The sequence below is a fragment of the Punica granatum genome, chromosome 5, assembly GCF_007655135.1.
Source record: "Punica granatum isolate Tunisia-2019 chromosome 5, ASM765513v2, whole genome shotgun sequence".
In the NCBI taxonomy this organism is placed as follows: domain Eukaryota; kingdom Viridiplantae; phylum Streptophyta; class Magnoliopsida; order Myrtales; family Lythraceae; genus Punica; species Punica granatum.
Genome location: NC_045131.1, coordinates 7738528 through 7764356, shown reverse-complemented (window position 1 = coordinate 7764356; position 25829 = coordinate 7738528). Strand labels below are relative to the sequence as shown.

The window sequence follows — 25829 nt, the reverse complement described above, 5'->3', positions numbered from 1 at the left end:
AGGCAACAGCAAACCGGCGAAAGTGGCAATCCAAGATCATATGTTATGATACGCATAAATCAATCTCTCGATCGATTGGGACCACTGTTCAGTAGTTTTACTCTTAATATTAAAACTTGTAACACAGATTTAATATGTTCACTGAACTTGTGATCCAAGCGAATCGGATCATTCTAGTGCGAGTCGGCACCGATACCGTATCAGTTGAATTGATTTATCCTATAATTCCCTCCATATGGTCCCATCAACATCATCATCGATCGGTCACAGGGGACGGACAAGGGACAATCGCTTTGTATTGGCCACTCTTCTTCTGCAGTCTTCCGGCACGACAGTTTTTCCTCCCGCGATTTTCCTGACAAAAACCGGCGTGAGACTTCCGGTGCAGACCCTGAACTCAGTACAAGGAGATCTCGAGTCCATCTTCTGTCGGAGTCGCTCCGTCTCATCTGCAGATGCTTCCAGGTAGTGGGCTTTCCTTCTTTCCTGACGACTGCCACTGTCGATTCTTCAGAGCAATATATGTTCTAGCTATAGCATGTCAGTTGTTTGATGAAATGCATAGGCGAACCTTGGAATCCTTATATCAAAAGTATGTTGAAGTCCCATCTTTATCTTTCTACTGTTTTGATCACCCTTTATCCGTGCTCTTGTAGTAAGTAGGCGTAGGAGATCATCGATGAATCCCCATTATTGATTTTTCCCTCCCGGACATGTGCAGGTTGCGTTCAGTTATCTAATCTGCTGATATTAGCTGTATCGCTAGGCAATCACACCTTGATCTTGGGTGCCTCGCTTCCCATTGAAGTTGGATTCGTATCTCATTTGTTTTGGAATGCTTACTCTCCATAGGAACTGCGCCACATACTTCAAAAGTTTAATCTATTATGTCGAGCCGACATCACCATTTCTGGGCCTGCAAAAGCTGAGCGTTGTGAACGATGCAGTGAAGTATGTACATTATATAACCCGTGGGCATATTAAACCGGCAGAGGGCATTGGTTTGGATGAATCCCTTCATCTACGTGCTCGTCTTTGCTTGTTTTCCTCTTACTCTTCTGGACCCATGTCGAGATCATACAGAAGGCGAGCTAGTAGAAGAGCGAAAGCTAATCGGAAACCCACTCTCAATGTAGCTCAATTCAAACAGGCGATCTCCCAACTCTCGCCAAGGTTTTCACCCGAGGAGCTTTGCGACATCATAACTCTGCAGGAAGATCCTTTGGTATGCTTAGAACTGTTCAACTGGGCATCTCAACAGCACAGGTTCCGGCACGATGTCTGCACATATCACATAACAATAAAGAAACTCGGTTCAGCGAAAATGTATGAAGAAATGGATACTGTTGTTAATCAAGTGCTTGCAGTCTCTCATATTGGGACGGAGGCTCTTTACAACACGATCATATATTTCTTCACAGAAGCTAGGAAGCTGACAAGAGCTGTGAATATATTCAACCACATGCGAAACAGCAGGAAATTGGACTGTAGGCCGTCGGTTAGAACTTACAATCTCTTATTTGCAGCATTTTTGAGCAGGGGCAAGAATTCTTACATCAATCACATGTACATGGAGACTATAAGGAGCCTGTTCAAGCAAATGGTGAGTGATGGGATCGAACCCGATATATTCACCCTGAACTCTATGATAAAAGGGTATGTGCTTTCCCTTCATGTGAATGATGCGCTCAGAATATTCCATCAAATGGATGTGGTATACAACAGTAGTCCCAACTCATTTTCATATGATTATTTGATCCATGGGTTGTGCGCCCAGGCTCGCACTGTAAATGCAAGGGAATTGTTCAACGAAATGAAAGAAAAGGGTTTCATTCCTAGCAGCAAATCGTATAATTCCCTTGTGAGTGCATTGGCTTTAAATGGAGAAATCGAGGGTGCAGTTAGTTTTATGTGGGAGATGATTGAGAAACACAGGTCTGGCGATCTAATTACATATAGGACAGTCTTAGACGAGATGTGTAGACGGGGGAATGTTAAGGAGGCCATGAATTTGCTGAGACAGCTGCAAGAGAAAGATGCCATGGATGGGCAGGCTTACAGGAAGCTTCTATATGTCCTTGAAGATGATTTCGGGCACTGATTTCGACATGCAATTAATTTTATCAGGACTATGGTGCCATCCAGGTATATCATCGCCCTCAGTTTATATAACTTTTTCCATATATGTCAGAGATGTTACATGTGGTCTCAGTTTCTCTCTTTACTGCAGTTCTTATGGAGCTGTCCCATTTCCTCTTTTACGGCTTCTGCACATATTTCGCCATAGATCTTACATGTGGTATCATCAACTTTTGTTACTGCTGATGCTGTATCTCAGATTCATCTGGATCCTGAGAAAAAAAGAACATTCTATTGTTCAACTATTGTTGCATAGGTACACACCATTGTTCAACTGATACGCTCATTCCGTCTTCTAGCTTCTGTACACAATTCACAACACGCTCGATTTTGTCTGCAGGTATCATTTTCCTCCACATGGAATTTAAGGTGCTTTTCATTAGGGGTGATGTTGGAATTGGATTATTGCGGTTGTGATTCATAATTCGAGCAATCATCACAGGCTTTTGCTAGGAATTGGCAGCTCCTTGTCGTACGATCAATCTCTTAACTGAGAGGAACCGCGAGTTTTCTCCTGTGAGGTTTATCCAAGAAGTTTCTCTTGCAAGGGAGGTTAAATGGGGCAAACCACTAAGGAAAGGCATATAGACATGTCCATAAGTCTTATGGCTTTTCGAGTAGAGGGCGCCTGCTCCTTTTATAAACTTCTTCGGTGGAAGCTGCAGCCTATATTTTCCCATCTGCTTTCGAATGTACTTGTGATCAACTCTTGAAGAAGGATTCCACCATTCTTTTTTAAAAAAGACATCTTCCACATTTGTGGAGTACGATATATATAATCTTGCGTATCCTCATTGACAAAAGATTGGTTGAATGTCGATATCACGGGACTTTTAAGTCGCCATCTACTTTTGGTATGTTGCATTACATAGGGACAAAATGCTGGGAGAAAATTGTACTTTCCTCTGTATCTATCATATTATAACATCGAATGAGATCCTGATTCTATTCTTTATTTGGTATTTTCTTTATTTGGGTTGTCCAAAGTAGATATCTATCCATCTCTGCTCATTTAATAGAAAGCAAAGCTATGTTTAGTAACGTCATGATCCCATTATTCCAGTTTCATTAATGTTACTGTCCCCCCCTTCAACCTGTTCATGATTTCCATCAAAAATGTTGCAAAATCAACCAAAAACATCCTTGAATCCAATCAACTTCCCATGATAACCTTTCGCTTGCAGTTGGGAATTTTTACAGCAGAGAAACAATCATATCATATCCCTATTCTGGACTACAGAAAAATTCAATCCAAAATTGGAAAATTTGAGAAAAAATTTGACAGGATAAAAATCCCTCCTTGGAAGGAAAAGTGAGAAGACATTGTTACAGAAATAAAGAAAATCTATATATTCACCACCATTGATGAACAAGAACTCCACTTTGCCTCAGAGAAGTGAACAACTCCAAGCATTGCCCGTATGTCTTCTCGTACTTCGAACTCCTCACGCCGGGGCAGCATCTCTGCCACCGGTTGTAGTGGCACTCGAGAAATATCTCGTCGATCAGGCATATAGCCCCGGTCTTAAACAGCCTCGGGATGAGCTCGAACTCGGTCCCTTCCACGTCCATCTTCACCACCACAAAGTCTTTCTCGCTCACTGTCCTCTTCAACCACTCTGCGAAGTCAAACGCTGTGATCTTCTCGACGTCCCCATTGTTGGGGCGAGCCGATGACTGCCCAGGCTGGATCCTGCCCATCCCCCGGCCTTTCTCCTGGACCTTCTGATCCGTGTCCCGGTTTATCTCGAAGAAGAGCGACTCATTCCGGACCCAGGCGGCATAGGGCAGCAGCGTGACGCCCTTCTTGCGCTTATAGTCATTGTGGAAGTGCTTGTCTGCTTCAATGGCATAAACCTCGAATGTCTTATTCTGCTTTGGGTACTGCTTCCTGAACCAGCTTCCGATGCTCGACCCATAGCTCCGAGCCCCGATATCAACGTACACATACTTGCTCTTGAAGCTAATATCAACAATGGACGGCAAGTACTTGATGTCCGCCAGGTTCCTCTTCAGGGTGAGCCACGGCTTCAAGGGCTCCTCCTCAATCAATGGCTCGGCCCCAGCTACTATCCTCTGCTTGTATGCCGGGACTTCACACTTATTACCAGACTTGCTACTGGGTTTGCTCCCGAGATTGTTCCGAACGTGGAAGTCACTCTCCTTCTTCAGGATTATCTCTCGAATTTGAGCCATCCCAGGATCAAACCCATTGATATCGAGCATTCTCAGCAGCCTGCAGTCATCGAACAATTGGAGGAACGAATTGAAGCTGTAAGTGTCATTTGCTCTAACATGGACCACGATGAAACCTTTCGGTTTCAGCGTCCTTTGCATCTCGGCAGCCAAATTGGCCGGCTGAGGGACCCAATCAAAGCGGCCTCCACCGCAGAAGACGAAATCAAATGTGCCATCTCTGTATTTAGCTAGAGCGCGAGAGGATTTCCCGGCAACTCCGACGGAGTTTTTGACGCCAATCTCCTTGAGTGCATGAACGTCGTCCCCACTCACAGATTCGACGCAGAGAGACTTAAAGCTTGGCGAGAGGAATTCCTCGGAGATCAGATCCTCGAAGACTGACGAGTAGAACTTGACGGCCCTGATCCAGTCCTTGCCCTTGCGGACATCGCGGGTGGGGGGCGCGATGGGGGCAGCCTCTGTGGCGGAAGTGGCAGTGCCGGCGATCACGAGGTTGAGGTTGAGGTTCTCAGGCAAGGAAAAGAAGCAGAAGTCGCCGAGGTCGCAGGACCCGCCGGCGACGGTGACGACGTAGGCGAATCGGATGGCGAGGACGGCGACGCCACAGATGAGGGCGCGCACCAGAATATTCCTCAGGAAGCTCGGCTTTGGCTCTATCATCGAAGCCGCCGAGATTTCCTTTCCTTCAAATTATTGGAAAACAATAACAAATAACAAAAAGAATCAACAAATACGAACAAAAAGAAAAATGGAGAATTACAGATCGGAGAGGAAGGCGGGGACTGATTCAGCGGGAGCAGAATCGGGCGGAGGTGTGGTTGGCTCCGACGAGAGGAGGGCGGGGGAGGGGGTAGTGGAAGAACGGTAAATAGTGGAGAAAGGAAGGGGAAAAGAGGGAACGCATGGTGGGAGTTGGTTGGGATGCTTCCGGAGGAGATGGAACCGGCCAAGATGTCTGATTTTTGGGAAGACAGATGCCGCAGCAATGCGGCCGGTGACCGGAAAAGCAGGCCGCCGCCCCAGAAGTGATCTCTTCTCTCTTTTTTTTGCTCTCAGAGTCTATGCTAAAGACTGATCCGTGATGGAATGATATTATTAAGCGTAAACTATCAATTGGGTCCATGACTTACGCAAGTTGCACCACCTTGGTCCCGAACTTAAAATCAACACCACTTTGATCCGTAGGAGCATCAATTTAGTCATTTGAAATATCAAATAAGTCATGACTACACCACTTTAGTTCTTTATAACATCAATTAGGCCTAGTAACGTCAAATTGATCCTTTGAAACATCGATTAAGTCCTTTTTAACATCAACTAGGCCTTTCAATTATCATTGTCCCTAAAACCTTGTGAAATGCATCAATATAGTCCTTACTGATATAACTCTGTTAGCCTCCGTTAACTATCTCAATAATATTTTTTCAAATAAGTCCTCTTTTTTTTTTTCTATCAAATAAGTCTTCTCTCTTCTTCTTCCTTCTTTCTTTATTTAGGGAACAAACAAGTGAGGGAGGAGGGATAAATCATGCCAAAGCCAAAACATATAAAATGCTTTTCATTCATTCATTACATATAAAATTACAAAATGAGGGATCAGGGAACAACTAAAGTCAGATAATCATCACCATCATCACTAGAGAAGGATGGATGCTCCTACTCAAATTCAGAATTGAAGTTAGAATCGTCACCATCGTCACTAGAGGTGGGGGTGCTCTCGTCAGACATTTGACCATAGTCAATGGGGAATCATCTTCATCAGTAGAGGTGGGGGTGCCCTTGTCAGACAATCGGGCAAAGGCGATGAGAGAGTTACAATAGTTTTCATCACTAGAATAGGAGCTTGTTGACGAGAGAAAGTAGAGGAATCGTCAGACCCTTCATCTTCTTCTTTCTCTTCTTTATACACATTTATCACAAAAGAGAACAAGAGCATCTCTGATTGGAGGAAACATCATTTTTCAATGCGATTGAATCAACACGAACAACTATGAATTAGTGGGAAGAACTGATTGATATCTCATTGCCCGTCATATCAGCTGAAGGATGTGTGGTAGGTCTATCAAAATTCTCTTGGTCCTGTTGTCCTGTCCATGCCCATCCATATTTATGCAGACCAAAAACCCAACCCATTACGGAAATTAACATGTGAATCACGACATGACATATCGAACGTGTCAAGCCCTGTTACAACCTCAGAAGATACATGGGCTTTGCCCGAATCCTTTCCTTTTTAACTGTAAAGCGACAGTTCTATCCAACCCACCTCGTCATTCATCATCATAGCCACAGGCCACTTCATGCGTAGTTTGTTAAACTTATGACCGGCCTCCGATGCTCGGATTTGATTGGGAAGAGCAGAGTCCATATTTTATAGAACTGCCATTCAATCAAGAGAAGAGTATTTGCCGAATCTTTCCCATTTCATCTCTTGTTCTTGATTAGGAAGGAAAAGAACCTCCGACAGATAAGGGAGATGGTACAAAATCTTTCGCAGCAGTATAAATGCAAACTGAGCTCAAAAACTCTTCCGAGTAAGTGAACTTAAAGCTGAGTTCATTTATACTCCGACCACATCACACACAGCAACGGCTATCTATGCTGCAGGACGCTTAGGAAAAACGCATACCCACCCTAAGTTCAGTGCAAACAAGACTTCAGCAAATTTGCAATTCCTTGATTTCTCTTCATCCCGTAGTAGAGAGCTTGTAAAATCTCCTACGGCACAATATCTTCCAATTTCAGTCTCCAAGACTTCGGGTCCAATTCAGCCTGAAACAATCAAGCAAACAGCCATCAAGACCGTTGCTACTAAAAATTAAAGAAAAAATTGAAACCCATTGAACTTTCGATTTATACTTCTTTTAGAATTTGGACCTGAAAGGCCTTGTCTCTCCAGTGAAACACGCAGCCCCGCGTTTCCAAGTGCTCGAAGAGGCTCTGGGGAAGGGGCATTTTGAAGGTGGCATGGAGCTTCACTTTCGTTAGCCCCCCACAGGCCAGGAGAGCTGCTGCTAGGCCCCACGGGGTCAGGCCCTTCAGGTGCAAGATCGTCATGCTCTGGAGACAGCTTATACTGGCTAGAGATGAGAGGCCCAGATCTGTCACTGAAGTGTATGACAGGTTTATCTGCGACATTGAAACAGAGAGGCAAAAATAAATAAATGCCGACACTGAACTTAGAACACGAGTTTTAATCACTGTAGCCACATGCTAACAGACATCAGAAGAAAACTGCTTTTACCTGCCGAAGGTTCTGAGAGAAGTGAGCGAGTGGGATCATGCCGGCATCATCAATGAGGTGACATTTCTTTATGTCCAACTTGGCGAGTTGCTTGCACCCAATGGCAATCGCCGCCAAACCCAAGGATGTGATGAGTGGACATCCCCGGCACTCTAATGTGTTCAGTCTCATGCATTTCGAGAGAGACCTCAGGGCAGCATCATTGATGGCATAGCAATATGACGTGTTGATCAGCTCAAGATTGGGACAACCACATGCAATCGGTTGAATGCCCGACCCGGATATTCCTGCAGACCTGAAGAACGAAACGACAGTAAGAAAAATCCATAGTATATAAGTTTTTGCTCAAAATCAAATTCGACTTTATTGCTGACCGGTATAAATCAAGCTCTACAAGCTTTGAGCAGGATCTGCCAATATGTGTCAGCCCTTCATCGGTAATGTTCAGGCAAATTCCTAGCTTCAAAACAGTGAGTCTGGAACATCTTCCAATGGATTTGAGGCCTGCAGAACGAATTATCAATAATATCAGCGACAAAAGGCAGTAACCACTTTTGATGGAAATGAGATGAGGACCTATAAACGGTCAACATCTTTCCACAAAGACAAAGGCAAACCTTCATCATCAACTTCATTATCAGTCAGGTCAAGCTCCTCGAGGGAATGGCATCGCTGACCAATCAAGACGAACGCCTCTTTTGAGACAAGACAGCAGGACTCCATTCTGAGTGAAGTGAGACCTGTACAAGAGCTTGTGACATGGGCTATAGAAACATCGGTTATTTGGCGACAGCAAGTGATGTCGAGCTTCTTCAACTGCTTCTGTCTCGTCACAAGGAAGGAGAATCCTTCATCGGTCACCCCGGAGCATTTACTTAAGCTCAGCTCTCTCAATGAAACAAAGCAGCTCCCTATGGCTTTCAGGCCAGAACATGTGACCGAGCAGCCATCTAATTTGATCGATTGCAGCATGATTAGTTTCTTTAAGCTCGCAGCAAGAGGAGCAGTGACCTGAAACAGCGCCACCAGTAATTACAGTCTGAGAGTCCAAAACGTCAGGAAAACGGAATGTTCTTCCTTTCTGTTCATTCATACAAAATGCCATATACCAAGATAAATTCCTTACCGGTGACCCGTATGCGAGGGTGAGTTGCTGTAGACCTTCGGTGCTGCTTGCTATGGAGGATAGCCCGACATGACTTATGTTCTGACAGCTCGAAATATCAAGGGCCTGCACAGAAAGTAAACGAGCTAGTCAGAGAAGTAAAGGAAATCTGCTAATGATCAATCGTCCATGCGATATGATATACATGCTGTGGAAGTGTCGGAGGCTTCCTAATATGACCATAAAGCATTGAAAATCATGGTTGTGCCATCTTAAGTAATTTCTAGAGCAAAAATGTAAACCTCGGCTGCACTGAACTTTCACGAAATATACCTTGAGTGACTTGCAACCTTGTTTAACTGCAGCAAGACTGTTGTCGTCAATACCAAAACACCCTTCCAGTATCAAATCCTCAAGATACGGCAACTTCATGATGGACGGTAAACATTTGTTTGAAATCTGCAAGAGTCAGGAGACATCCATTAAACATCTGATGGAATCATGGAAAGCTACCAAAACATCTAAGCATACAAGTTATAGACATCAGTAGGAACAGCATTTTTTAGTTCCTCTTCACTGAAAAAAAACATTCTTTAGTTCCTATAAGTGCATTTGATAAATTCTGAATCCCTAGAATCAATTTTTAGGAAACAACCAATCACGGCATATCTTAAATCATCTGTTTTCCCAGATCATAATAAGATCATACAAAGAAAATTGAATCCAAACAACATAAAAGTCATAATTTGCTCCCAAGATCCAAACTTGCAGTTCTCTACAACCAAGTCAGCCGACAATCAATAATGGGCATAATCTAAAACACCAATTTCCATCCTTTCCTATAATAGCCGGAACCAGAACATGAAATTCAAACAATGGACAAAACCCAACAAACAACCTGTGGGCTTGAAGAAACAAGAACAGACGACTTCCCATCTCAATCCAATTGCAGAAATTAAAATAAGGGGAATCAAGTATATGATTACCGGGAGGTAAGACAAATCAAGGTTCCTGATCTCCCTACACTTAACGGCAACTAACCCCACCCCCAAGTCACCAACCCCAAGGCACCATTTCAAGCTCAGCAGCTTCAGCTTCCGGCAGCCGACCGCGATACACCCAACGCCCATGTCGGTGATCAGCTTACACCTCCCAAGCCACAGCCTTTCGAGGTTCCTCAATCCCGACAGCGCTGCCGCACCGGGGTCCCGAAGCTCCCTCGCATTCGACAGGTCGACCTCCACCAGGTTCCCGCACCTGGCGGCCAGCTGCGAGAGCCCCGTCGCGGAGAAGAATCTCGACCTGGACAGATCGATGGAGCGGAGGCAGGGCCCGCACGAGCTGGACACCACCGCGAGGGACGCGTCGGTGACCCGGGGGCAGAGGGTGAGGTCGAGGCGCGCCGTGTTGGGGTAGCGGGCGAGGATCTTGGGGAGGTGGTCGGGGCGGAGCGGGCGGAGTGCGCGGCGGTGGCTGGACTCGATGGAGTAGAAGGACTTGCAGACGAGGGAGAATGACTTCTTGTCAAGTGGGTTGTCGCCGAGGAGGTCTAGGATGGTGAAGACGATCTCCTCCGAGAGAAAATCGAAGGGGTTGAGCTTGAGCTCCTGCCCCAGCTCCTGTCCGCGGTGGGCCGTCTTCTGCTTCTTCATGGTGGAGAAAGGATGGGATCTCTGCGAGCAGACTGGTGAAGGGTCAGCCGGAACTTGCAGAAAGGAGAGACTAGAGGGGTGGGCCGAAGGAGGAGGAGGAGGAGGGTTGGTTGATTAGTTTTCTGAGGCAGCCATTGAATTCACAGAATGGACATGGAAATGGAGATGGTGGGTTTGTTTATTCAGGTTGGGTAGTTCGTATTCGGGGTTAGTGAAGAAGGTGGAGAGTGCAAAATTACTAAAATGGGCATGAGTGCTTTCCCCCCAGTTGATTTGATCATCTTTTCCTTTTTTCTTTTTTGTTGTTATTCTATTTTATTTTATTTTTCATACTCCTCGAATCCATCAGACAAACGATATTCTCTGTTCCAATGCCGTTTCAAACAGGGCAGCCCCGAGAGAGAGTACATAATATGTACATTTATAGGATTCCACATATTTTTTTCATTCCCCATTTATTAGCATTTATTATAATTTTTCAATATAATATAATAAGATGTATATGTATATGTATATGTGATAATATAATATTATCGGACAAAATTCGAGAAATATATTTCATCTTTTATTTCCTTTATTTTCCTTATTAGCGTTGCTCGTGTTCTTCCACCAAAAAAGTTTTAAACAGTCTTTCAAAAATTAGAAAAATTTATTTACGATAAAATTAATCTTCTTTCATTTTCTAACTTCTTTTTATGAAAAGAGGATTACGTATACTAAATATGACAGGAATATGCAATAATTTCTTTTAACAAACTGGAGGATTATAAATTGATATTTTTAAGACAATGAAATCTAACTTATTGCAAAAAAAAAAATGGAGAATATATACATATATATGCAGAGATATAAAAAAGGAAGGAAGGCTTGACCGAATTTGACCAGTCAAAAGGAGGTGGAGGTGGAGGAGGAGGAGGGGTACTTCTGTACTTTCAGCAAACAGCGATGGCTACCGTACGGGAAAGGACGGGGAAGGACGGGCGGTAAAAAGGGGGAATCCACGGGGTTACTTTTGTCATTTGGTAAAAGTCGCTTTCATCTTCGCGTCACAACCGTATATTATCACCCCCGACCTAACTCTCATTACATTACTTGGGGAGGACTATGTGAGGAAGGACGGATTTGTACGAACATATTGCCTTCTTCCTTTCCAAAATTTCGTCAAAACGCCCCCCTCCCCCCCCCCCCGGGGCGCCCACCATATCATATCATATCATATCATTTATTATTTTAATTTTATAAACGTTTCATTTCACTCGCCATAAAATATATTCTTAGTCAAAAGTCTCTCCGAGGTTCTAATGATTCATCCCTCCGGATGTATAGTATACCGAGACCGAACGTAAATGAGATCCTTTCAAGAAAAACCGACTCCAATCGTTGATCATGGTACAAAGAATTGATCCAACTTCTACAGGAGGTCCACAGGACGTTGGAACCTCTCGTGCTGAGGCATTGAAAATAGGCAAGAATCGCAAGATTGTTAGGCTTGAATTCCTTCATTCCGAGATGGTGCATCGATCCGATAGATCCTTCTAGATCATATCAAATAGTAACTAAATTGGATGATATGATGATCATTAGATACAAGAAACCAATCGTGCAATACGAAGACTCCATCTCCATGCTGTCATCAGTAGACACAAGATGCTCTATGAGCCAAGCTAATAACAACATCATCTTAATTTTTCAGAGAGTAAACGTTAGAGAAATATGAAGCGAGCCGATGATTCTGTCTAATACTTGAAAGTTCTTACCCAACAAGGTCGGTATTATTGTTATTATTATTATTACTATTATTATTTTGCTTCTTTTTTTATGTACTATTGTTAATATGTGCGGGATGATTTTTCTTTTTTGTATGGTTGAGGTATATAACACGTGAAATTGGAAGATGATCATTTATTTTATTTTTTTTGATTGGGTTGGAGAAGGGTGATAATAATAATAATAGTAATAATATTATTTTGAGAAAAATGCAAAATAGAATAATAATAATAATGATGATGATGAAGAAGAGAGAGAAAAGTGGGGAAAGCAAGATGATCTTTCGGTGGTGAGGGATGGCCGTACTTATACAATGGCCTTTACGTGGTACCAGCCTTACTCAGATAAGAACGGCTTTGGATTAAAGCAAAGACAAGACAAAGACCCATACGGACAGGCAGGCGGGCAGGCTGCCAGTGTGGGCCCCACCGGATTCCTTCCCGGGCGTTTCTATTCTTAGCTGAGCTGAGGGAGGTCATATCTCGTGGAGGTCAGGTCTTACGTACGTTCGCAACATGTAACGTAACCTCAATTTTCGCTTTTTTGTTTTTTTTTTAAAAAAATAAATTTCCTTAGTTTATACTATCAGAGAAATTCACGAATCTAATATTCAATATTAAAATTCTAAATAAAAACATACGAATAATCTTCTTAGTCGTGATCGAATCTGAAACATTTTTATTCTTAGATGAAAGTATATAAGTCACTGGACAATATTGCTTCACGGTCTTCAAAATTCTCTTTATTTCCCCATTATGATTAATTGCCACATGGACCCCAACCCAACTTCCATCCCATCAATTTGCCTTATAAATGATCAGGAATTTGCAAACACATCTCTCGTCCACACGATGAACACCTCTCCATTACGTTGGAGCCTGGAAGACTTTTTGTTAGTTTCATATTTCTTTTCCGTGCACCACGTGCTATTCGAAAGGTCAAAATACTATTATTAATCCAAAATTTAATAGAGTTGGTCCTATAAGAGATAGAGATTTCTCAATCGTAGATTTTCTCATTCACAAAACTCAATCGAAAGTTTACTTAAAGAAATCACACAAATTATTTGAAAGAACTTACTCGATTCTTTTTTTTTTTTACAGTATTATTATTGCACATGACACTTTCTAAAAGAGGAACAAGCACTGTGCGGCAATCAATTTCTCGAAAAAGTGGTATAACTTGGACATGGATTAACATCACTCATAACTGATCTACAAGACTTTCTTTTCTTATTGAATAGTTGTTCTACAAGACTTATCATGTTGGTACTACATATATGTCCTTCCCAAGTGCAATAATAAGGATTCTACCATAAATTGACCTCAAGGTGCATGTCTAACATTAACTTTTGTATCATAGATACGTGTTACGTGTCTTTGATTGAATCTCATTATATATCCATTATTGAACGACTTGTCGATTTATGGAGAGGGTCTTCCCAAGGCCCTGAATGAGGCCTGCTGGCAAGACACTGGCCTTTTAAGATTTGCGAAAGCAACAAGGTCCTCGACGAGGTTTACACATTATCCTCGTCTTTTTCGAGGTATGTGGTTGTTTGATTCTAAGTTCAAGAATTGTTGATTTAGATTAGTAGACTTTTTTTCTTTTTTGCTGGATGGATGTAGTAGACTTTCATAAACATTCCTTTTCAGTTATGTTCTTGGTCAAACTTAAAATTCGATTACAATTCGGTTTTCCTTTTCCTTTTTCTGCTCTATTTCTAATTTTCTAATTTTCTTTTGAAAGCCATCGGAAATATTCATACCATGAAAAAAAAATTAATTCTTCTATGTAGTTATAACTTGTGAAGGTTATGAAATGAATACCATTCACGAGGATCATATTATTATGGATTAGTTAATAATAATGCATGGCCCACCTCAATATATTGACGATCCAACTGTGAAAATTCTGATACATACAGTGCTCATTGATGTCTTTCCATGATTTTTGCTTCAAGTACGCATGTGTTTTTCCCCTCCAAAATATGTACGTCCTAGATGTCCTCAAACTATCTAACAGGGATGAAAGCAACAAAAAAACCCTCAAATTCTGGGACTTTTATGCATTTACGCCAAATATAGGGACCATTATGTAAATTACAAGCGTTTCTTCCTGTAAATGGTGTAAAAAGCAAGGGCATTTTATCAATTAGAGACATTCGGCACATGCGGAGTGAGAGGAACAACTATTTATTTTTTTTCTATTTTTTTTACTGCAAGAGAGACCCTATTACCTAATATAATAAAATAAAATTTTAATAATGAACGGACACCGATTGTCTCATTACAAGTATTGAAATTAAAATATCTTAATAATTATCTGGTAAAAATGTATATCACCCTCCTTTTATAAATACTTCTCCTTTAAATATAAAGTAGAAGACAAATAAAGGTTGGGCTGTAATTCGGTTTTCCTCTTTTATATTTATTCCTTTTTCTCCTCTTTTTCCGTTTTCCTGTCCAAAGAAATCCATCAATATATTCGTACCTAAAAAAGGAAAAAACAAATATATTCTTCTATCGCATGTTCAACTGGTGAAGGTTCTATCCTTGCCATGATAAGTGTTCATCATTGAAAAGTTGATACCTTCCCCTGATTTTTGCTTCTATAGTACATCCGTTCTCTAGAATAACTACGATCAAAATATTCGTGAACTGAAAAAAATATTCGTCAGTCAGTTTCATATGTTTTCTTTATAAAAGTAATTAAGATATGTCATCTCATATGCAAATAATATTTTATAAAATACTTAAGTGATCATTCGAAAATTTTGTACGTACGGATAAGAAATATCTCATTTACCTGTTTAAGATAATCATACAACAACTAGATTGTTTAACAACTATTGACGCAAATACGTCATGTTGATGCAGAGAGCACGTTTGTCAACCGGGCCCAGGGACGGATCTGTTTGGGCGGGTGTTCGCCCCCCTTGGATACTGGAAAAACTACAAAATTTTCATATATCCTAATGAGTTTGCTAATTTTTTTACATGAATTGTCATATCTCGCCATCTTGCTTTACTATTCTACATTTTCTTCACCTCCTTTTTAATTTCGCCCCTCTTGAATTAAATTTCTAGATCCGTCCCTGGCCGAGATCCTCTCCTTTAGTAGTTGCAGATGTGCTAGCTAGCAAAACATTCTTGAAATATTAGATACATAAATGGAATATTGCCCAAGATACATAACGTTTAAAAGTCGTGTATGTAATTTCAAACTTAACTTTCTTTCTCTTCCCGTCTCATAAATCTACGGAAATTTTACGAGGAGAATTGAGAAATGCTTTTGCGAATGTTCGTGCTAATGCTAATGGAATAGCTTTGCCAAACTGTGGTCTAAAACAATCGGATCGGATGCTTAGAAAATTATACAACATTATATCGGTACTACCTGGCTGGCGCTTTAAAATTCTCCTTAAATAATCTGAAATTATCTTCGGATTTCCGACTTTTTTTCTTTTACTTTTAATTGGAAATGCACTTTATTAAAAAAAAAGAAGAAAATAATCTCTGTTGCCCGTCCAACTGCAGAATCTGGAAATTGATTTTTTTTTTAGAGGACATGAAATTCAGGTAATTTGCGTTCGACTTAATTCTTGGCTACTAATTCTTTATACCCTGGGAGGTGCTAACTTGCCCATTCGTTATTCCCGTTTAGGTGGCTTCTTCGTATGCCTATAAAATATAATTTGTATGACTTCATAATGCAAAAAATTCACGTTGGGAGAGATTTACCCTTACTAGGCGGACCTGACTCGACTAAATTAGTCGGAGTTCAATTGGATTTCCGAATATCGGTGCTCACGCGGAAAAAATATAATTTGTATGGGCAGACCACTGAGGTAGAAGATATATTGTCTGCAAAATGACAAGACAAAACCATAAATAAAAGTACTAAAATCTAATGGCTTGTTTGATTTCAAAAACTTAATTCTGTTCACAACAAAATAAAATAACTTATACAAAGTCAAAGCGTGAGCCCCATTTATGGCACTTTTTTTTTTCACAATAAAATAAAATAACTCATATAACGTCAAATGATATACCCTATTTATACCACTCTTTTTCAAAATCAAAATCCGATTTTAAAATCATACTTTGAAACCAAACGCAGTATAAATCTTTAAGGGAAAAATATATTTCATAGCACAACATATTACTTTTGTGTTAATTTTATCACAACCTTTTTAAAATTATACTATATAGCCAACGGTTAGAACGTAGTGTAAATTATAGTCTAACGTTAAATTTTCCGTAAAAAAGGCTAATTTGTGGCACATGTGGATGAATAGTGGGCCTAAACTCTTGCTACATGCGGAATAACCTATATTTCGACTCGTCTGGTGTCCTTTTACCCACCCGACTCATTCACTATCAATACTCGAATTTCATTCCCGTCCCTTCATATACGGAATTACTTTTTTTGAAAAATAATCACATCATCAATTTAATGAAAAAAATCACACATTGAACGTATTATAATTCATGGAGTGAATAACGAAAGAAAATTGTTAAAAAAAAAGAAAGCTCATACTTGTCAAATGAAATGTAAACCTTAATTTGTTTTCTTCTATGTGAACAAATGAGGAAAAAGTGTGAAGAGAGAGGTTGACAAGTTCGTGGGTGAAGAGGGGAGAAAGGGCAAAACGCTGAACTAAAGAGAAATTTGGGACTGTTGTGATGCGGAAAATGTGTGAAGAGGCGCGAATGAGATTCAAGTATTAATAGCGATGGAGTCGGTGGGTAAAAAGCCACCAGGCATGTCGGAATATGAGTAATTTCACATGTGGCAAGAGTCTAGGCTCACTGTTCATCCACGGGTGTGCCACATCGGTCTTCCGTTTAATTTTTACGAAAAATTTGACCGCGTGCATACCATAATTGATACTACTCCATAAACGATATGCTATATAGTATAATTTTAAAAGGTTATGATAAAATTGGCACAAAAATAAAAAGTTGTGCTATTATTGACATTACACCCTAAATCTTGTGTTATATAGTATAATTTTTAAAATCTGTGATAAAATTGACGCAAAAGTAAAATGTTATATTATGCCATATATTTTTTTCAATCTTTATTAATCATACCCTTGTAACGAAAAAGATAAAACAAATAGAAAATGGTAACTCAAACCATCTATCAATCAAATTAACATGTAAATTCAAAGCCATCATCTCGAAGGATCCTCCAAAAAACCTTCCCACAGGAAATCCAAACCCTAGATCTTCGCCACTGTCTTTGGCGCGTATTGCATCGGTTGGGCATGTCCGACCGCGAATCCTCTTCCCCTGCTCTCATCGATCTAATCCCTTCGTCCTTTTTTATCCATCTGCCTCTTCCCTCTTTGTCCATAAGCTTATCACTTCCCTCATCCTCTTGTACCTCAGCCCTCTCCTGATATCGTGGCTACTGATTGTCGATTACAGCTGCTGATGCTCGTGGTTGATGGTCGTTGTTGTTGCCTGTTGACCTCCGCTGCAGCCCGATGGTGGTTGTCGCACGCCACAACAGTTCCTCCACCCCGTATGTTCGCCCTCAAATCTTCGCAATGACCAGCCAGGGTTCTGATCAAGCCCATGGCTTGCCACCCCATCCCGATCATGATTCATTATGGCATTTCTTATGGTCACCTCCCCCCTCCCGTTTATGACTAAAAAACTTTGGTCGTCGGACATTACCATCGACAATTTATTGACGTAGTTCGGCGCCACTCATCTATCCGATTCTCTATCCATTTTAGTGTCCATACTGAGGTGTGCTCGGTCTAGTTAGTTCATGCTTGGTCAGTCATGTCTCGTGCTGAGTCAAGTTAGAATCGCTTGGCATCCATTGGGTATGATCTGTTTATATTTATCGTGTGGTTTGTTTTGTGGATTTGTTTTAATAAGGGATGATAACTCAATTATCCACGTCTGCGTGGCTGGCCTTGTGATTGACAGTCGTTCTTTAGTTGGTAGTCTTTTGGCTGGTCAGTCTTGAGGTTATCTTGGCTGGTGGCTTAGTTAGTATCCCAATGTAAATTATGGTACTTTCAATAATATGAATTAAAGAGAGTATAACGTAGTAGCGCATGCCTTTGCTTAACAACTAAAAAAATTTAGATTCGATACTTATTATGGGATTATCTATCCCTTTATAAGTCATTAAGACTTTTATTTTATTTGTACTAGATCAGTAGCCCCTCTGCAACCGTTAAAAAAAATCGAAAGTATGAACTATAATCATCATAATAAAAAAATTTCTAATATTAATTTTTGGGACTGTATAAATTATTTGTTTTGGTAATTCTAAAATCCTGTGCCATTAATGACACATACTTTTCAAATTTATTGCTCCATTTCTTCTAAGTAAAATGATCGAGAATCCTGTGTCCTTCCTGGCTCAGTTAGGGAATGGAAACTCATAGGTTGGAGCAGACTAGTTGCTGGGTGGTTCAAACTATACTCGGATGGAGCGGTTCGAGGGAATGCAAGACTTGCTGGAGCGAGCTGCCTCATTCGAGAAACTCATGGCAAATGGGTGAGTGGCTTCATGCACAATCTTGGTTTTTCCATCATTGTAGTTGTAGAGTTTTGGGGAGTCGCTGTAAGCTTGTTCCTGAGGTTGACACTTATTTCCCGTGGTCTTAGCTTGGAGGATGGCTCAAGTTGCACACCAATCCTTCATTCTCTTGTGAACGACATCAAGCAGCTCCTGTCAAAGGATTGGGAGGTTGTCATCAAACATATCTATCGGGAATGGAATAGTGGTGCCGGCTGCCTTGCCCGTAGCACCATTTCTTTACTTCTCGAAGTTCATGTTTTGTCTTTTGTGCTTAACTGTATAGATTACTTTTTGTTTGTCCATTTAGTAGAGATCTTCATACCTCGTCTTTGTATTCGTTAGCTTCTTATTTAGACATTCAACCTGCATCCAATTAAAATAAAAAAAGAATTGAAGGTGGCCGACGTAACAAACTCCCAAAAACAACACCATTTGGGGCTGAGTCCTATCATGAAATATCCAGTTTGAGCCAAGTTACATCAAGACTAAGGGTCTAAAACTCGTTACTACAATTCTGATGAACTTTCAGAGAAACACTACTCTTTCTCAAGTACATAATCAAATCCAAACTTCCCATAATAGAAATAAGGGAATCTTCATTTTTTTTTTTGAAGACTTTTGATTGTAAATCAAGTTTGTGTCGGATACTCTCTCTCTCCCATTCTCCCTCTAAGCCAGAAACCTTAGTCTACTCCACCTTCACCAGTGCATCCGGCACCGGTCAAGTGCGTCTGGCTACACCTATACCGGGATCGAAGATATTGGTGCCGCCCCTATCTACCAATTATCTTCGATCCCGTTGGCTCATCCCCTTTTCCCATCTCCTCCTCACTCTTTCTTCTCCTCGGATGGATGAGGGAGGCCGAGGAGGCGACGGCTCCGCTTGATACCTCAAGCCGATGGTAAAGAGTGGTGGACTCTTCAAGTCAGTCGTCCTCTAATCCGGTCCCCAGCCACTGTGCGGCTCGTCCAGGGATCTATTGGTGTGGGTGTGGGTCTTTACTTGGCGCTCATCCACGGCTTGGGTCATGGTGCTCCTCCATGACAGGGGTCACGAAGCTCTCTAGGGCAGTATGACTCGAATCCGACCATGAGGCTTGCCGACCGTCACCTTCTTACTCTTATGAAGCTACTACAGATGGGCTGCCTTGCTTCTGTCCAGGCGGCTGTCCTTGGGTTGTTGGTCGTCTCTGACATCTCTGCCGAAATCTGAGTCAGAGGCTGGTTGAATGGCCCTTTTCCTCATCCTCTTTGTTTCTGGTGGTGCGTAGAGGTGTCCCCTGTGGAGAAGTCTCTCGCTCTCCGCTGGGGTCACGTCTCCTTCACCTCCGAGTAGATTGTGGAGAGGGAAGATTGACTTATCTTCCTCGATCTTTAGCTACGACAGTGGAGGACTTGCCATCCCAAACTGAGCATCTCGCCTCGCCCCGACCCGAACCGGCAGACGACCCGACTTGATCCGTCACGCTCACCTTGATTCAACTGTCTTCTACACGCCCGACTTGACCGGCAAAGCACCCATTCTCCAACAAAATAGTGGCGTCGCCCTTGCCCCACCTCCCTACCTGCCCAACCTTTTGCTCTCCTTCTCCTCTCCGGTGGCGGCTTCTCCTCTTCGACAATACTGCCCCTCATCAGTGGCAGCACCCCCACCCATCACGATTAGGACCATGATTCCAGCTAGTCCGCTCTTCTTCCCACTGGTTTAAATCATCTATTTTGTGGCTATTTTTTGTTGTTGATTTTAAATGGCTCGGCGGCTCTCTTTTGACAATCGCTAGTTTAAACCGATCGAGGGAGCTTCAGTTGCTTAGTCGCTCTAATTCCTTAGGTTTGATTGTCTTAGGATTGGACAGCTTAGGTTAGGTTGATTAAGATCGGAAGATGGTCACTGATTTGAACTGATCTAGGTTTGAATTGATCTAGGGAGCTCTAGCTTAATTCCCTAGGTTTGACTGTCTAAGAGTTGTGATCCGTGATGAGAGCCTGCGCTCGAATACCGACACAAGGCATCCTTCCTAGGGGTGTGCATGGGTACTGGGTATACCCGAAATCGGTCGGAACCTACCCGTTATGGTAGGATCCGGGTAGTTCGTATTGAAAATATGGTAGGTTTCGGGTATTAAAATCAGGAACCTGCGAAAACATGTTTCGGTTTCGGTTCATGCCTACAGGGTACCCGGAAATCGGTTATTTATTAAAAAAAATAGAGAGGAAAAAGTAAAGTTACTGTCTCCTCCAATAAATCAGAATATAGGTACTTTGTTATGTGAGATCGTATTATGGATGTTTAATTTTACCATTGAATTGATGAAACATATTATTTTTTTGTTGTTGTGGATTAATCTAAATTTGTAGATATTCTATTTGGCGTGATTACTAATTATGTATGTGACATTTTCGATTTTATTTAGCGAAATAAAAAGATTTATAGGTTCCAACAGGGTACCCAGAACCTGTGGTATGATATAGGTTCCGGGTAGGTTCCGGTTCCAAGATTCAACATGGTAGGGTCCGGTTCTAAAATCTTAAAACTTGTCCCTTACAAGGTAGGGTTCGGATATCGTGAAAAGTATAAGGTACCCAGAACCGATCACTCCTAATCCTTCCTGCTTTATTTCCCGTAGTGGATATATAAATTTACCATGGATTAATGGACTGGACTGAGAATCCCCTTCCCGGTTTTCACTGGGTTCCATGAAGAATTGTTGCAGGAAGGTAGTTGATCGGAATTATTAGTTTTAGGATGCCTTCTACAATTGTGACGTTCTTTTTCCTTGTGGCTTGATGCCCATTTTCCTTTATAGATTGTTTGGCGAGTCAACCGATGTATCTCGTTCTTGTAATTTTTGTTTGGGTATTTTCTATTGTATCCGCTTTTGTAGTGGACCGTTGTATCTAGTTAGATATGAATTAATGATCTTCATTATTGTCTCAAGCAAAAAAGAAAAAGAAAAAGAAAAGAAAAAGAATCTACCTTCTTTATTTTATTTTATTTAGTGGAATTGACCTAAAATGGCATATGATTTACCCATTTTGTCAAATTTATCATATGTTTTTTTGGTCAAATTTATCCAATGATTTATTTTTTCATCAAATCTATCCCGACGTTATTTTTTCCGTCGACATCTAACGGTCATACTGACGTGACGCCCACGTGGCAAGTGTGGCTCACTATCCTTTCACGTGCCACGTCAGCACAGCCGTTAGATGTTAACAAAAAAGATAATGTTGAGATAGATTTGATGCAAAAAGTAAATCATGTGATATATTGACAAAAAAAAGTATATAATAAATTTGACAAAATGGGTAAACCATGAATTATTTAAGGTAAAAATTCCTTTTATTTAAAACTTAAAACACCGGCTTGTTAGCAATGAGTTATCATCTCATTGATAAATGGTTGCTCCCAAAGATGTCCGATTCATACAATCAAATGAACAATTATTTTAATGAAGTCAATAGTCAATAATTTCGTAATTACATTATAGAATCAATCGCCAGCATTTAGCTGTACGGATGCATACAACTAGTCCTTCTCCTTTTCCTTTAAATTTTTTTTTTTCAATAAAGAAAACTATTTTTATTTTGTTGTATAAATGGTTTGTTCGACTAGTCGACACATCCCATGTGAACAGCAAACTCCCAAAATAGGTAAATCCAAGCCAAATATGTCACTCGGGCGATTCAATAAAAGGTATTCTTCTGTTTAAATTTATAATAATTATTTAAATTTGAGTTTTTATCAAGAAAACCGCATCTTAACCACCAAGCTAGTGCTATTGAATTTTCCTTTTTCTTACTGTTCTGATGATTTAAGGAACTTTTTATAGAGCAATTTTGAATCCAAGATTGATAGATTCAATTAAGTCTTCAAACTATTACACACACTCATTTGCTAATTGTTGAATTTGCTTCCGCAGTTTGAGCGCCTCGACCAACTTACGGGACTGTTCTTGTCAAAATTAACTCTTTATTTCAAAGTATTATATGCTTTTCTACTGAACCTTAGAGGAATTTTACTACAATATTAATTAATATTTGAATAAAATAAAATTTCACTGACATCTAATGTGACTGTTGTACGCTACATAAAATCAACTCTTGCATCGACCCCGTATATGTGTGTCCAAAACATGATATGGGCCAGCTACCAACTAGGATTGCAATCTTGGGCGTTTAAACCATCTGGTATCAATTCATTGCTCGGGCGAAATGTTGATTTGGTAGAGCGATCCAAATTGTCTGCGATGACTGTGATTTAATCTGTTCTAGACCGGTTATCTGAATGCTAATACCTCGGCATCACCAATAATCCTTACACGAGCAAGAACCGTCTCGGAAACAATGGAACCGGTTGTTGTCCCGGACGATGATCTCCCTCCCTGTAATCCTCGAGATGAGCTTCATCGCCTCGTGGCAGTCGCCACACACCCTGAGGTTCTTCACCACCCGAATGACCTCATTATCCTCGGTACTTATCAGGGCGAAGGCAACCGCAAGCTTCTCGCTGTGCCAACCGAGGGAATGCTCCTTCTCCTCCTCTTCTATGTCGAACAACACAAACTCTGTGGTCGGGACATAACCTAGCGCTTTCATTTCCCTAGCCAGCTTGTTGAGCTTTTCATATATCTTCTCCGAGGATGGATGAGACTTGTCCCCGACGTGAAACTCGTGGACAGTGCTACCTACTTCGACCCAACTGCACCCAGGCACTTTCTGGATCCCCTCACTGTTCATTCTAGACCTGATTTCCGCTGCATCGTCCCATCGACGGGTCGCAGAGTAGATATTCGATAAGAGCACATAATTGCCTGAGTTCCATGGCTCCAACTCGATTAACTTTTTGAGCGTGTATTCACCCAGCTGGGTGTCTCGATGCATTCGACACCCTCCGAGCAGAGCTCCCCAGACGATAGTATTAGCCTCCATTGGCATACTTATAATCAACCTGTGTGCCTCGTCTAAGTGACCTGCCCGGCCGAGGAGATCGACTAGACAACCATAATGCTCAATCGTCGGAGAAATGGAATACATGCGAGCCATGCCGTAGAAGTACCGGCGCCCCTCGCTGACGAGACCGGCATGGGTGCTCGCACAGAGCAAGCCCATGAACGTGTTCCCATCGGGCTTGATCCCGAACTTCTCCATGAGACCAAATAGCCCAAAAACGGCCTGCACATGGCCGTTCATGGCAAGGCCACAGATGGCTGCGTTCCACACCACCTGGTCCTTCTTCCTCATCTCTTGGAAGACTTCCCAGGCCCGTGCCATAGCCCCACACTTGGCATACATGTCGATCAGCGCTGTGCCCAATACCGGATTATCGAGGAACTCGTCCCGGCCCATCAGATCACAGGCCCACTCACCAAACCCCAGTGCTCCAAGCCTTGCACAGGCGTTGAGCACCCCGACCATGGCATAGCAATCGGGTCTCATATTCTCATCCAGCATCCGATAAAACATGTCGAGGGCTTCCATGGGAAGCCCATTGGATGCATAGCCCTGAATCATCGCGCTCCATGAGACTATGTCCTTCTCTGGCATCGAGTCAAAGACACCACGGGCCTTCTCCATGTCCCCGCACTTTGCATACATGTCCACCAATGCGGTTGCAAGAAATAAATTCCTTCCCGTCCCGCTCTCCTCGGTTACGTACCGATCCATCCACTCCCCGGTGGCCGAGTCCCCCAGGTGGGCGCAGGCAGAAAGTACCCGCACAAGTGTAAAACCGTCAGGCTTCATGCCCGAACCGAGAAGCCTGTGGAACATATCGACGGCTTCCCGGAACATCCCGGAGTCCATGTACCCCGTGATGATGGCAGTCCATGATACCGTGTTCTTATCGGGAATTTCATCGAACACTTTGCACGCATCCTCGAGGAGCCCGCACTTTGCATACAAACTGATCAAACCCGTCTGCACGAAGACATCCCGATCGAACCCAAGCTTCGACACCAGCGCGTGCAACTTGACCCCGAGGACGGAATCCGAGGACCGAGCGGAGGCCTTGAGGACGAAGGGGAGTGTGAAGTTGTTGGGGAGGAGGTTATGACGACTCCGCATGGAGTGGTAGAGCTGTATGGCATCAGAGAAGCGGTCGCTGGAGACGAGGCCGCGGATGGCGGTATTGCAGAGGAAGACGCTGGGGCGTTTGATCTGATGAAAGAGAAGGAGAGGGTAGCAGGTGCGGCCGAGGCCGAAGGCGAAGCGGAGGATGGGGCCGAGGAGGAAGGGGTCCTGTTCAAGGCCGTGGCGGAGGAGGGCGGCATGAAGAGGCCGGAGCTGGGAAAGGGAGGAGAGACCCTGTACGAGGTTCCTGATTTGCCCGGTCGTGTCGCAGACTGAAGCAGACATCATTTACCGCAGTCTCTTGCGCCGCCATAAGTGAAACTGACGAATAGCAGATTCTTCATTCTGTTAATTGTCAGTGCGTCAGGACGTATGGATCTAATTGGGGGTGTAACCACTTGGTTCTTTTAAATAAAATCTTGATTCAAATTTATGAATTACGAGAGAATGTTTTATCATTTATGTTTTAGTAGGCCAACCTGACTTAAAGTAATTAGTTGAAATTCATTGAATTTTCAAATGACAGAGGGCACATCGAAAAAAGAAAAGCAAAACTGGGCATCTTAGTGCCCGACAACAAATAACTTTTATGATAAGGGCAATATTTCCCATAGTTTTGAAAAAAAAGAGGGGAGGACGAGTCTAGTCACAATGTCATGAAAAAAGCACCCCTTTGATCAAGCATGCAGGATGGTTTTTCCTATGAGATATCGCAGAACCGCAATTTGAATCAATGAGGAGCCATATGAGGTGAAAATATACGTGAGCTGAACAACTTAGAGCCGGGCATTCGTAGTTTGGTAGGTGAGAAAAGCACCGGCCATTTGATTGAGCATGTGGGGATGCCTATAAGAAACGCAGAGTCAAGAATTGAACGAGAAGCACCGTACAAAGTGAAGACCGTACAAAGTGAAGTCTCACACATATTTTTTTATAATCATGATTATAACCCACTTAAATATATATATATATTTGGAATGGAGTAGAGTTATTACCGCGGTCCTATTAGTAGTGTTCGGTAATAACTCTACTCCATTCCAAATATATATATATATATTTAAGTGGGGTTATAATCATGATTATAAAAAAATATGTG

General features: G+C 42.0%; 4 protein-coding genes across 7 annotated transcripts; 1 reads left to right on the top strand and 3 right to left on the bottom strand.

Annotated features, from left to right (window-relative positions):
- The first annotated feature begins 17 nt into the window (after positions 1-17).
- Positions 18-3094, top strand: LOC116207940 (pentatricopeptide repeat-containing protein At2g27800, mitochondrial-like). 3 transcript variants are annotated; one of them, XR_004156987.1, is made up of 4 exons: positions 61-465; positions 722-2145; positions 2231-2395; positions 2480-3094. XR_004156987.1 is itself a non-coding variant. In XM_031541083.1 (3 exons), the coding sequence occupies exon 2, from the start codon at positions 836-838 to the stop codon at positions 2099-2101; it is 1266 nt and encodes a 421-aa protein (XP_031396943.1). In that variant the 5' UTR covers positions 18-465; positions 722-835; the 3' UTR covers positions 2102-2145; positions 2480-3094. The 3 variants fall into 3 exon arrangements, 1 of the variants encoding a protein (XP_031396943.1); XR_004156988.1 differs by having other exon boundaries at positions 2231-2479; positions 2582-3094; XM_031541083.1 differs by lacking the exon at positions 2231-2395 and having other exon boundaries at positions 18-465.
- A 185-nt stretch (positions 3095-3279) lies between these two features.
- LOC116207939 lies at positions 3280-5423 on the bottom strand. Its single transcript, XM_031541082.1, has one exon. The coding sequence runs from the start codon at positions 4996-4998 to the stop codon at positions 3493-3495; it is 1506 nt and encodes a 501-aa protein (XP_031396942.1). The 5' UTR covers positions 4999-5423; the 3' UTR covers positions 3280-3492.
- A 1305-nt stretch (positions 5424-6728) lies between these two features.
- Positions 6729-10537, bottom strand: LOC116207938 (F-box/LRR-repeat protein 3). 2 transcript variants are annotated; one of them, XM_031541080.1, is made up of 8 exons: positions 9674-10537; positions 9021-9146; positions 8709-8813; positions 8200-8593; positions 7957-8086; positions 7583-7877; positions 7198-7467; positions 6729-7110 (listed from the first exon to the last, which is right to left on the bottom strand). In XM_031541080.1, the coding sequence occupies exons 1-8, from the start codon at positions 10337-10339 to the stop codon at positions 7057-7059; spliced, it is 2040 nt and encodes a 679-aa protein (XP_031396940.1). In that variant the 5' UTR covers positions 10340-10537; the 3' UTR covers positions 6729-7056. The 2 variants fall into 2 exon arrangements, with proteins under 2 accessions (XP_031396940.1, XP_031396941.1); XM_031541081.1 differs by having other exon boundaries at positions 7216-7467.
- A 12132-nt stretch (positions 10538-22669) lies between these two features.
- On the bottom strand, positions 22670-25188 carry LOC116206663 (putative pentatricopeptide repeat-containing protein At3g08820). The gene has a single exon (XM_031539458.1). The coding sequence runs from the start codon at positions 25019-25021 to the stop codon at positions 22967-22969; it is 2055 nt and encodes a 684-aa protein (XP_031395318.1). The 5' UTR covers positions 25022-25188; the 3' UTR covers positions 22670-22966.
- Positions 25189-25829: the final 641 nt, after the last annotated feature.